This window comes from Ixodes scapularis, unplaced genomic scaffold (assembly GCF_016920785.2).
Source record: "Ixodes scapularis isolate PalLabHiFi unplaced genomic scaffold, ASM1692078v2 PGA_scaffold3__209_contigs__length_174095766, whole genome shotgun sequence".
NCBI lineage: Eukaryota > Metazoa > Arthropoda > Arachnida > Ixodida > Ixodidae > Ixodes > Ixodes scapularis.
The window spans coordinates 8,795,738-8,809,362 of NW_024609868.1; the positions used below are offsets into that span (position 1 = coordinate 8,795,738).

A 13,625-nucleotide genomic window follows, 5' to 3' on the forward strand; every position below is an offset into this window, starting at 1 on the left:
AACCCAGCACGACGGAGTCATTTTAATTCGTTAAATAAGCTATTCAGTACGGCGTTTATTACTACTCGCCATGCTAGAACCACGGCTTGGAATGGAAGGAACGATATATCAAACGGCAGTCGCTTTTGCCTTTTCAAACTGCCTGTTTGAGTTAATACAATAAAATGTTTAACATGAAAAGCTCCTCAAAAATATGTGGACACGAGAAAGAAGGTACAGGACCATTTTATTGCAATGAAATGGCCATTTTACTGCAATAAACGTCCCTTACATTTTTTTTTTTTAGATTTTAAAGTATAGTTGTTTTTTTCCTTTTAGAATAACTACTTATGTTATCAGACACAAAGTTGAGTGTATGAGTTATAGGCTTTTCTTTTGCTAAAATCTATTTTAAATATACGCTCAATTCTACGTAAGAGTAAACGCATCAAATTAAGTTGCTTCCTTCCGCTATTCCAGCGAGAGAGGGCCCAGATTGAGCACGGGTTCGAGACAAATTATAATAGTCTAATATAGTACTCGCGCCAAGCTTATGCCCGCAAGGCCCCGCGATAGGTACAAAAAAGAAATCCAGAGCGATGGCCTTGCCACTAGGAAGTATGGCTTCACGCAAAGCTATATGCCAGATGGTCACCCCCTGCACACGTTGTTTGTTTTTTCTGTTATTGTTTTTTTTCGCAACTCGTTTTTCGGAGTTCTTCTCGGCTCAAGCTCATTGGATGCAGAACAATAATGAGACACTCGAGAATCGCAACCCCCTCCGATTCTTAAGCTGCCGGTAACTGTAGTTGCTTCCGGTCACGCTTTGCTGCAGCGAAATGATCGCAAAGGGAGGGAGCGAGGGAAGCATGCAAAGCGGACAAACCTGTCACATGCTCGTCGTTGTCGTCGTCGTCTCCGTTCACGCCGTTTTCGTCCCCGAGAGCGGCGACCAGCTTCCGAAAGGCAAGCGACTGCGTTCGTGTTTCTGACAGGCTGACGAGATCGCCGTTCTGTTCACCTTTCGGATGCTTGTCTTCTTCGAGGACCATTCGGTACACGGCAGACTCCTTGTTCAGCGGCTTGTCGCCCTTCATGAAGTTGATGCTGCGTACAAACGCCGGAGGAGTGTCAAGAGGACTCGGTAACCTTCTCTACGCCCAGCAACATTCTAATACTAACAAAATCTTGTACAGTCGTGTGCGATATGAAGGTGAACGCCGGGCCGTCGACCGCTCCGCGCTATCAGCGCCATGACGCGGCTGCCGTGGCAGCCACGTCATGGCGCTGATAGCACGGCACGGTCGACGGCCCGGCGTTCACCTTCATATCGCGGTAACAAAGCGAGGCATCACGGCAGCCGCGTCATCGCGCTGATAACACGTAGCGGTCGACGGTCCGGCGTTCACCTTCATATTGCCGGCGGGTGTACGTGCTCAAGAGAAGATAGTGTAGTACCTTTGTGCTCAGTTAACCCCATTTAATGGTGGCACTTAAGCCTCAACTATTAAGGATTCCTTTTGCCCTGACCCACTTTTGTACGGTTTGCTGGTCACTTTATTTCCTAAACATCCCAGCAGTTGCTTGCAAACGGTCTAAGTTCAAGCGTTTTGCTTTGATCAGGAATTGCGGCTTTTTAAAAATATTGCTATTAAATTGTGCCGTTTACTTTTTAACAATGTGCAGTTCGGTGACTGCGTATATGTGTTTCCCGTTGGGGACGGCGTATTAAACTTACTACATGGAACCTCTGGCTCCCCGTGTCTTTTTATCAAGGGACGAAGACCGTGTTGGTGTGTCTCAAAAGTGAAGAAAGAATAAACAAGTAAGACGAAGACGACAGAACCATATCTTCCATCTAGCAAGAGACATATAGGGATTTCAAAAGTGAGCAACCGATTAAATGCGGCGAAATCTAGGAAAGGGAACGTAAAAAGATAGTACGAAGGGAAGATACTATAAGATAAAATGCAAAGTCAGGTTGACAGAGTCATCTCTGATTTAAAAAATTCAACTTCAGTCTTCGTCAAAAGCAGTGAAGGATGAAAAACGTAGTCTTTGCGCTGTTCATGGTGAATGACTCTATGATCTCTCGCCCGTATCAGCTGTTGCTCGCTTCTGGAATTCCTATATCTATGTTGCTAGTTGAAAGATATGATTGTGTCCGTCTTACTCTTACTAGTTTATTCTGTCTTCACTCTTACCTTTTTATCATTTAGCGCCTATTTACTGATTGTTTATTTTATTTTACTTCATAGACATGTACTATCTATTTGTCAAAAAAATACCCAAAAAACGTTTCATTAAGTAAAGTATGCACCCAAAATTGTTTTAACAACTTCAGTACTGCAAGGGACGTGATCTGTTCACGTCCACTTATAACCTCGCCACCACCGTCATATTTTTTTCTCTCCCTCTCTCTTTCGATCTCCCAATCTCTCTCACTCTCTTTCTCTTAAGCTGTAACTAATTTTCCGACATATTTGTTTCATTCAAATTATAAATTCAGGACGCTGGTTCAAATAACAATTCATTTGCCTCACCCCTCTTATCCAATGAATTAAAGCACAAGAACAGGCAAAGTAAGATCGACTCTAGTTGCGTAAAAACTAATGTTCTGACAGACACAAAACGACAGCGATAGAACCTCATTTAATAACTCTATATAACACTCCCACTGACCGGAACTCTTCCGTGAAAGACACAACTAATATATAAAGTACTTTCCTTAAATGTGAACAACTTGTTAGTATAAGAGCCATAAATAGAGCATGTTTCTCAACGTTAACATTTAACAGCCTTTACGTCAAATTATCAAGTAAGGCATAGAGCAGGTTGCTGGCCGCAAGCGGTACTTTACGCTAACCAAATAGTAACTAGTGACGTATAAAAAATAGGTAAAGCTCATCCTTCTTACAAGTCTGAGGAGATGGTTAGGGATAAAGTAAGATAACAAGTTTCCGTACTTCAGCGGCAGTTCAGATTTACTCAAAATATGGAAGCAACAAATAAGATAATTTTATCAATTTTGCCATTCTGCAGATTTCAGTGCATAAACAGTATATCCTTCACTGACCCAACAGCGCCCGATGTGAGGACCTCCGTCTGCTTGGAGAGCGTGTCGGCGATGTTGTTCATCGAGTAGATGGGGGCCGGAGAGTTGTACTGGTTGTGAACCACGGCAGCCATCGTCCCGCCGAAAGGCTTGGCTGCTGTGTTGTGACCCGTTCCGATAGGCTTGTAGGGCTGTTTCATGCGAGCGATTCCAGCGCATAGGTAGTTAGAACACTGTGCGTTCGTTGTATACGCCTAAGATAAGACCGGCGTCTCTAACCCGAGATTCTGAATATTTGGCAGGGTGCCTCAGATATATGAAACACGTCTGACAAAAACACAAACGGTGTGTTTTACATAAAACGTGTAGACTGCATCCGAAGAGACCCAAACTGCCGTTATTATCAAGTAAAATGCAAGGTACGTTGCTAAGTCTGCTTCTAATGCTTTTATTGCTGTCTCTAGCTCCACAGAATGGAGAATAACACCATGTGTTATACATGATGTTATTCTGTTCTAACGCTGTTCAATCAAAGAAACCCTCCTCATGTTGACCAAAGCCTACCATATCAAAACGTTGACCAAAATAAACGTAGATTTATTATTAATCTTCTCTGGGAAACAAAAATGTGACGCACGAAGAGCTAATGTGTAAACCCATAAAGAGAAGGGACAAGATATCTCGAAGTATTTCACTCGAGGACGATATATACTTGTAAAACGCCAATCACTGCCTTGTAATTGTCATCAGACCTTCACAAAAACTGACAAGACAAGATAGGGACTGAGGCTATGTCGTCCTTCGAGGCTTGTGCAACATAAATTATCGCAGTGACGCCGATGCGCGTGAAGACTTCTCCGCTGCATTAGTAACAATATCCTCACCTGTTTGTTGGCAGCGAGCGAAGTCTTCGTGACCGGAGCCGGTTCACCGTTGCTGATTGGCCCGGGTCTCGGCGCTGCTCCAACGGGAGTCACCTTGGGCTTCCAGGTCATGCTCGCACCTCTGCGGTTTTCAATTCGTCGCACTTAAAAGTTTATTCTCACGCATCGATGGCCGCCCAAGACGCAGTGCTATGCAAATGGACACCCACTTCTCTCTCGCCACACGATGGCCGCAATCAGCGTAAATGTCTTTACCCCTTTACGAGACACGACTCAATAACGGCCCCTAAGAACAGTAGGAACAACTCGATTGGCCTTTGGGATTCGTCGCGCTCGTGCGTGTAACGATATCGCCCCTTAAAGCGTATCGCGCATTCTAAATGGTGCGCAATGCTGTCTGTGTTGTGTATCTTGACTTTAAGGGTCATTCTCGCAAATCGTTTTGTTATTTAGCAACAGCAGACGCCTTCATTGTTTGGGTGGTTCCCAGGAGATACCAGAAAACGCTCAACAAGAGATGGCCGATAAAAGTTGTTTGTTATCTATGTCTGCCGTTATGCGGAAGTCTGTTCATGGGAATGCAGTAATCCCCGTGGCTCCATTTGCAATGAAGCACATCTGGTTGTGATGAAACAGATTCGCCAAAATTATATTGTTCATCAGGTAGAGATTCCACTGTCAAGAATCTGTTATGAAACAGATATCACAGCTGTTATTGTATCTCAGGCAGAGGTGTACCTTTATAATGACTGAGGTGATGATGAAACAAATTTCCACGGGGGTTCTTGGTTATCAGATAAATATTTAGAATTTCCGGTAAAGATACCTTTGTCACAAAAAAATCCTGTTCTTATAATGCCATCCGTGCATTGTTAGCGATACTTTTTTTATTTCATTTATGCATGGGTCCCGTAAGCGCATATGATCAAATAATATCATATAAGAAGATATAAGAACCTTAGAAGAACATATAAGAACAACAAAAGATTATACAGGAAGTTAAAAGAAACATATTAGTTTCTTGTCAATTCTTTTATACTTTCCTGCGGTTTTTAAATGTTCTAATATGACCTTGTTTAATCGTATGAGTTCATTGGGCCATGAAATTTATCATACGAATAAGGTTTTTGTTTCTTTGTTTTTTTCTGCTAGAGAGTGAAGAATTGAAGGTCTCTAGGATAATAACACAAATTAGGACTAAGGAACGTTTTATTGTTTAAGAACGAAATAGGTTACCACACATAACGTTGTTATAGTTGAATAATTCTATTGTTTTTCTTCTCTTCCGGTTCTTGCAGCTCATCTCATTTCAGCAGCTCGGAAGTTCTTGTCGACATATTTAAAATGGTGCAGTCGTTAAATGCACTGCATAGAGATAAAATAATTCATTGCGTCTTTCAATATCGTCCAAATAAAAGTAATGTAACGTGTATCTTACAGCGAGAAACGACCAGAGGCAAAGACAGTTATTTCGCTTTTACGTTTGCTATCGCCTAGAACCCTGAGCGTTACATTCAATGACATCGACTGTTGGCGACGCGCGCATATTTGTCATATTTTGCAAAGCCGATTTATCGGCACATTCTATTTATTGTTATAGCAAATTAATACTGATCTCGAAGATGCATTCAATCTACAGCTTCCGAATCAGCTTCCGGTCGTAAAAACAACGCAATCTGTCTACCTCCCCCATGTACCTAGTCGGAGGACTAGCCTTCGTGCCACCTAATTATACTGCACACTAATTTCGCCTCGTCGTACTCGTAATATGAACGAAGATCTCTTAACGACAAAACGCTTTAATGGCGGATAGAGTTACATTGTACATCGTCACCGCGAGAGAGCTTCTCGCGCACGAAAGCTGTCCCGCAGATATAATGCCACGTGACAGGCAAATTTGTCATCTCCGGAGACGCATATTCCGCAGACAACCCCTAAGACCAAAACAAAACAAAAAAAAATACTAAAGGAAAGTTGGCCGCCCGGGGAAATGTTCCTGGGGTTACATAGTCTCGAGAGATTGACCAGACGCCTGACGTCACATATATCCTCGACGCCTTCCGACAAGTCTCGCTGCTTTCTTTTATGTTTGGCACTTTATATATATACATACAAATATGCGCACCCAACAACGTCTTCTTGGGGTGTTGCCATGTTGCGTCTGCAGAGCCCACCATTCGGAGGCCCGTATGTGACAAGAGATCCGCGCAGCCTCTCGTCTCTATGTAGGTTCATATAGCTTATGTTTTCCCTCTCCATTAGATGAGAAGCAACACTTTATTCATTCTCGGCGAACGCGATGACTTCTTGTGGGCCTAGGGTTATCGATTCGCCAGACTTTTTTTTTTTTTTCTTGCTTGTTTTATTTTTGCTGGAATGTTTCGTAGGCAAACGCGGGATTTATAGGCGAGATACGGGCGGAGAAGGCGGCTTTGGTGATACACTTACCACTATATTGAACATAAAAAAACCGTAATACTTGGCTCGGGGCTTCTCGTTAACGCGGACATCAACTGTGGCTTCGAAATAGTATTGTGGAGCTTGCAGTGGTGTATGAAACACGTAGTTGAATTACGAGAGGTGTTATATAGGCCTACACATAGCTGAGGGGTCAGGGGTCGCTTTATGGCAATAATGGTTATTAGAAAATTTTACACAAAGTGACACGGTGTTTCATAATATGGTCAAACTTTCCGGGGCATTTCATAATATAAAAAGTTTTTAGGCAAATGTCAAAATTCTAGTTCGTTTGCGATCTATAATACGCAGGCGATTACAGTCCTCGGGAACATTACGATCTATAGTAAAGAAAAGCATAAATGATTAATCTTTAAATGGGACCTAAAGGATTCAATACAAAAAAACAACTAATAGAGCCGTGAAAAAATATACCAATTCAAAAGTATAACAGCTGCTTAGTGATATTTGACGACTATCATCTAAAATATTCCCGGAGAACATTGCGATGTTTGCTGTTGTTCGGTTAAAATCATCATTTTAGTACACGGGCCGAAGCGTTGATGTCACAGAAAGTTTGGGATGGGAGTGTTAGTGTAAATCTGTCATGTCAGGAAAAGCTGACCTATTGTGCAGTGTTTTAAAATTCCTATAGTTGTGCACAGACACATAAAAGAGACATACATTAACAAAAAAATTTTGTGTCATTTTTTGTAATCTTTATATTGACAAAACCGCACATCGTATTTCGTTTCATTATCTTCTTCTAATCTACAAATACCCACACTTTATAGTTTATTATTTAGCAGGAATGCAAATAAAATAGATTCCACTAATATCAATTTTTGCTTATATTTATATTATTTACCATTTTTCGGGATGTTTCGCCTCTTGAAGAAATTAAAAAAATTAAGAGATTTGCTATATGGTCAATGCTAAATAAAATGCAAACGAAGAAATAGTTATAATTTGGTCAACAACGGATCGTTTTAAAAAAATTACTTCAACAAAATACTCACCAAAACCAAAAACTACGCGATAAAACGACTCCACGACAGGAGGACCAATTTAGGTTGATCAATAAACCCCGAAGTTTCAAGCCTAAACCAAAGGTTTGAAAGCGTCGATAAACAAAAACTTCATGTCTATCGTGCGTCCGTCCATTATACTTTCCTTGCCTTTATCTCAGGGAGCAGGTGACCCGGTGCCACCCGCACAATTTTGTTCGAGTGGCGCAGGGTCACTTGCCGTCCACCCCTACTCCATCTCCCCGAGGCAGAGTTCCCGTGCAAGGTAACCGCGTGAATTTCGCTAAGCATTTGATCAGGTGACTCGCCTCTGCACGCTGAGTTCCAGGTAGTTTCCGGCGCGCACGATGGCATCTTGAGCGTCCTTGTGCCTCAGTTCGTCAGTGGACTTCCCCTGGATCCTCAGCAAGGCATCTCCCACCTGGAGACCTCCTTTCTCGGCCAGACTTCCAGGATTCACCTGAGAATTGAACAAAAGCAAAACGTTAAGGGTCGTACCAGATTCTCAGAATAAGACAAATGGATGTTTTTGCATGCTAAAACATGAGTAACGACGTACAGTCTCCATCAATATCACAGACCCATTGGGAGCGCGCGGCCGAGACCTGCTCGCGCACTGGGCAATTCCACGTCGCTCCGAGGATGGGGAACGCGCTACGTGGATGCACGCCGACTCACTGGAGCTGCGTTATCGAGCTTTGCTCCCCTCAAAGCAACATGAAACTGCCCCCAACGAGTCAATTCATCGTGGTAATTATAACCAACTAGTAAAATATAAAACGAGCTTATAATTAACAAAACAGGAAGAGTTTCTCTTTTTCTTTAATCATCACTGATCACAGCAGATCAGAGCCCACTGCTCGCGTTGTTTCCCATGACCAAACTTCGCCTGCTTCACCATCATGGCACTCTTACCTCATCGACGCATCAATAGACATCAAAGCTTCATTTCGCACAGTCAAAATTAAACGTTGTCTTTTTCGAGTTTTCTTTTCTTTTTTTGGATTGTGTGCTTTTTAAAATACTTAAAGCTCAAAGTATCGACTTACACCACGGCATCTTTGATAAGCGTGGTACAGTCTAAAAAAAGTCCGTGCGTCTGCTTTCCCGTAAAACACTCGGAGAGCCAATCACTGCAACTTACGGAGGCAGCTCAGCGAATGACGTTGCGGAAGCATATGTTTCGACCAAAAAACGCAGTCTTAGTTGTGACATTAAGCAATGCAAAACGTCACGCTTGCATTGCTTAATGTCACAACTCAGACTGCGTTTTGTGATCTAAACATATGTTTCGGCATCGTCATTCGCTGAGCTGCCTCAGTAAGTTGCGGTGATTGGCTCTTCGAGAGTTGTGCGGGAAAGGAGACGCACGGCCTCTTCTTTTTTTTTTTTAGTGATAGTCGCACTTTTGTCCGCATCTCTTGGCAAATAATAAGCCTAATAATAATCCCACCCGCTCCTGACAGAAACAACAGTCTCAAGCCTACCGTAATCTAGTGGACCACGTAACCATGGGACGCGCGCACTCCAATCCATTTATCGATTCCGGTTATCGCAGAAGTCGCGAGCACTCCTGAGAAGTGGGCACCGAGCTAAAAAAAGAGAAGTGCGCGCAGTCCTACCCTTTCTGACGCATCCGCTCTCATCCTAAAACGAGAGAAGTATTTCGCTACGCTCGGAGAAGCTCGGTATCTAGCGCACGACCAGCGCAATTCATTATCGCATTATCTGGAAGCACTCGCTGCTGCAGCCAGCTGCCGTTGGGCCGGTATGCAGATAGCGTGTATACGACACACGATGCCGGACCTCGGACCTTCTGGGCGGCTGCTCCCGACCCGTATCTGCGTCGTTTCCACGGCCAATGTCTGGGTCTGTTTGCTCAGCTGCTCGACAGGTTGAACTCACCACTTCGGTATGTGAGCAATGCCGCGGCGGCGACCAAGCGGTTTCCACCGTACCTATACGGCGAGCTGCGCGCACGCACTCCTTGGGAGTTCCCAGCGATGCGCCCGATTGGGCGCCATCTCGGGCATGAAATCTGACTAATGGCCCACTACGTCTCTCCAAGTCTTGCGGGAGGAATATCCCTTTTAGGATCTAATGGGCTCTTGGTTTTTACGGCGGTTTTATGTTCTCGCGCTTCGCGGGTCGAGGAATCTAAAGCCGTAACTGCAAGAAGCGAAAGTAAGCAGGCCGATCTGGTATAGATTATTATTCAACCTTAAGCAGTACGTTCTTCTTTGCTTAGTACGAGTTTCTAAACCTCTGCGAAAATTTGTTTTCCATGTATTTGCCAGGTACAGGCCTTAGAAGGGCTGATCGAAATGAAAAATGAGAAGACATTTAGCGTTGCACACTAAACAAAAACCGAACAAGAAAGAACGTTGAGACGAGTAGGTGACACACACAAAAACAGCGCCATTTATTTGTTCTGATTATGTGCCAACTGGCCCAACTTCACGCCTTGCTAGAGTGCCAACTTAGCTAACAAAATGGTGCTTTAGCCTATCGTTTACGAAGGCCATATACCGCACCGGGCACGCGCTGCAAAACATGCTTTCGAGGTAGCCGCGAGAGCTGTCGGTGCTAACATTGTGCTTCGAAAACACAATCTGCTGAAACTCCACCAAAACGTTTTTCGCGTCATGTCTTTGTGACTTTCTTCTCTCTCTTTAAAGCGTCAACATTGTGTGTTCTCGGAAAAAAAACTGCCCATTTATAAAATTGAACAATATATAGCGACCAAGTTACTTGACTTTTCGCTCCCTCGCGTTTAATGTGGGCCTTGGGTACTTGAAAATACATAAAGTATTATAGCAATGAATTAGCAACCCAAAACAAGCATATCTCACGAAATAGGGACTGTAATTTTATTTATCGTGGACAACTTCTATGAATAGCTGACCAATTCGAAAACACTTAGCTAACTTGTTGAAAGTTAAAGAGCCAGCTCACAACCTGCGCACCTGGTGCTATATAATTTCATCTCGTGATATCCGAAAAAAGTAAACTCTGACTTCTTCACTGGCCAAAAAAAAAAAGAGGCTTCGCGTGTTTCTCAGTAGTCATTTTCGCTATTAGTATGGTCTTTATACGTCATTAACACTCGCCCCCCTTCCCTTTTCCCGCTCAACTTTACAGGCTGCTAAACAAGTCGCACGTCACTAAATAGTGACAGAAAGATGGCTAATGAGTACCCTGTATGTCCTAACTAATTTACCCATTTTTTTCAGTTTTTTTTTTTTCTTTTTGTTGCTTGATGATGAATGTTATTGATTCATGATTAATGTTATTACTTGCAGCCCGATGCTGGTATTACAGGAACTGTCACGCAGAGTCATTTTCGGTTTGTCGGTTACTTGCCTACGTACCAGTAAAAACAAACATACGCCTCCAAAAAGTCAAATTTGGTCCCGAGACTGCGACACACCACGAAAGCGGGTTATTTGTTTGTTTCGTCATAAAAACAGGTCTCGAGTGCCAGTGCTCAAGGGCGCAACCTTGGTTTAAGAAAAACATGAGGATAGCCGCCTTCCAAGCAGACGATTAGCGCTTTAAGAAAGGGGACATGCTTGATTCTTAGAAACTTAGGTTGGTGACAAATCCAGTCATTTTCCGACTTTTTCTGACTAATGTCTCGATGACCGTTGCGACATGTTCTTCTCATAGCCTGGGTTTCTCTTTTCATTGCGAGATTCTAGTAATTTTTGTGGTGTTTCTTGCACTTGCGTCTTAGCACCCAGAACAATTATTGTTGTTAAGAGTAATTTAGTACCCATTGCTTGTTACCGAGCGATAAATTATTGCTGATGACGTTGTGCTTCTTTTGCTTACGTTCATTTCCTAATTGGAAACACACATCATGACGCATGCAAGATGCAGATATTGTCAAGACACATCGCTTTGTTAGCCAGAAGCAATTATGGCATAAAATGCCTTTGCAATAATGAAAAACTCCTATGCAATATATATATATATGGAGATGTATTTCTTGCAAAGCTGTGGTACACCAGGATTAACAAGCAAATTTCCCTGAACTCAAATTAATATCGCACTCAGGGCATGGTTTGTCTCAAAACTGTGAGAACAGACGACGGGAGTGATAAAATTCACGTACCGATTGAACCTTAACGAGAAAGGAAATATCGGGGTTCTGCGCCGTAAAGCAACTGACGTTATGAGTGACGCACACATCAACGAGTACGCCTTCGCAATTGTCTTTGTGTCACTATGTTAAACGTTCATCTTAGCGGTGTCTTTTTTTTTTTTTTCGCGTTGTAAATATTTTAAGTTTTTTTTTCCTCTTTTTTATGATCCTGTGTTTTCTAGGAAAGAGGAAGGAGAAAAATATGGCAGAGGCACTTTATATGCTGCTTACGTGTTCTTCGTAATTTTGTTTTTTTGCAATTCAGAGTGAGCCGACTCTAACATAAACAATTCAAATAGAAATTTCTTGCGTAAGGTTAAAAGGGAAATAAAGACAAAGAAAGAAATGGGAAAATTTGAGATCTGACGTTCAAGTTGAACTCAGCAGGCCTATGGGCACTATGGAAGAAGGCTTCACTTTCGCACTTGTTTTTCGTCCCCCGCAACGCGCGTGGCGCCACCGGTACAATGAATTTAGTGTAATATAAGGAATATCTCGTATGGAAGCTCATCCGTCCTGGGGTTTGGTATTAGACCAATGTCTAAAAGCTTGATTACGAAACATTTGTTCCGCATTTCACTTCCACGATTTACAAATAAGGCAAAAGAGGGCACCTACTTAAACCGGAAAGTATGCGGTATAATCAACCACTTGTTTGTTTCATCTTATTTGTTTTTATTTAAAAGAAAAACTCGTCCTCGTCAACGCCCATTTTTTTATAATACAACTCATTCCTGCTATCATCTTTAAAAAAATATATACACAAATCACAATTTTGTATCAACAAAAACTATCCGTTTCTTTTTGTAACATTATGCCGTCACACATCAGTAAAATGAATCGTTAAAATATCCTGAATTTAAAATAACCCTCGGAGAACCACATCATAGCAAGGAAAATTAGGAGAACTTCTTCTGGACGTTGTTAGATATTAAAATGAAAAAGATCCTAATTAACCATTAATTCAATCGTTGAATATAACGTGAGTCTAATGAGCAGAAATTAATTAGTAGCGGCTAACGTTATACAAGCCCGTGTTTTCTGGGACCAAAACTGCCACAAAAACGTACGGCTCAACATAATCAGAACGTCGTTAAAATACTTTTGCAAGGCTAAGCCGGTGCATTGCTTTCTTCTTCCATGCGTCAGTTGCGTGGGCGCGCAGATGTGTAGAAAAGACCTCTCGTGATGTCGACACTGTTGGCAAACGCTCTCTGGGCGGAAAGGAATATGACGCGACAGTTGCCGGGTACCCAAGAAGAGCCTCTTTGCAACCCATATACGGATATCTAGGCCAGGAGCAGAGAGCACACAATCTTGTCGGAAGTGCTGAATCAACATGCATTTCTCAAGCTGCACGATGATTTCCGCTATTCTTATGAATATGTTATGAACGCAAGATTCGGATTGGTTTCTAAACGCTCAAAATATGTTATATCTTGAACTTGTTGGCCCATGTGTACGTGCTCTCCACTATAAAAGTCGATTGAAGAAGCGTCCGTTCAATGTTTAGAATCCTCTATTACTATAATGCTCTGTGTTTTACTTCTGTAGTGTATAGCCCATGTCTGGTCAGTTGATTAGTCATCTTTAAGAAGGGCTATATATGCCATTTGATGTTGATGTTTATTGCGCGCCCCTAAACACCATAAGCGTATTGGCATTTCTGTACAGCAGTCACTTAAATGGTGGTATGGGAGAAGAAGGCTGCGTGTATGCTTTACGTTATTAACGTTTTCTTATGTGCGTAAACACTGCAACTGCCATAACTACCTCTCAGATTTGGTTGCCTTCTGACGCGTCACGTCTCCGTGAGAGGTGTTGGGCAAATATTAGCAGGTATTGTCAGTGGTTAGAATGGTTACGCAGGAATATTATTTATTAAACGAAGAGTAAAACCTGTATAATATTGATGAATATAATGGTAGTAAAAATATTCAAGCCCATTTCATTTAGTTCGTGGAGTTTCAGATTTGGCCATTAAAGTCTATCACTATTTACATATTTAATTTATTGGCGTTTCTTGCATTTTCTAAAACGCGCATTATAGAATTCAAAATTTTTAAAAATAAATA

At 42.2% G+C, this 13,625-nt stretch overlaps 1 protein-coding gene across 9 annotated transcripts in view; it reads right to left on the bottom strand.

Annotated features, from left to right (window-relative positions):
* LOC8039281 (PDZ and LIM domain protein Zasp) overlaps nt 1–13,625 on the bottom strand; it is a 66,183-nt gene that overhangs the window by 31,985 nt on the left and 20,573 nt on the right. For 6 of the 9 annotated variants that reach the window (XM_042292227.1, XM_042292226.1, XM_042292230.1 and 3 more), the window contains exons 2-5: nt 7,712–7,863; nt 3,919–4,039; nt 3,056–3,225; nt 1,001–1,086 (exon numbers count right to left, since the gene is read on the bottom strand). In XM_042292227.1, the coding sequence (XP_042148161.1) occupies nt 1,001–1,086; nt 3,056–3,225; nt 3,919–4,039; nt 7,712–7,863 (529 nt within the window). Of the gene's footprint in view, nt 1–865; nt 1,087–3,055; nt 3,226–3,918; nt 4,040–7,711; nt 7,864–13,625 lie in introns of all 9 variants that reach the window. The other 3 variants (XM_042292228.1, XM_040500125.2, XM_042292229.1) reach the window with 1 other exon arrangement.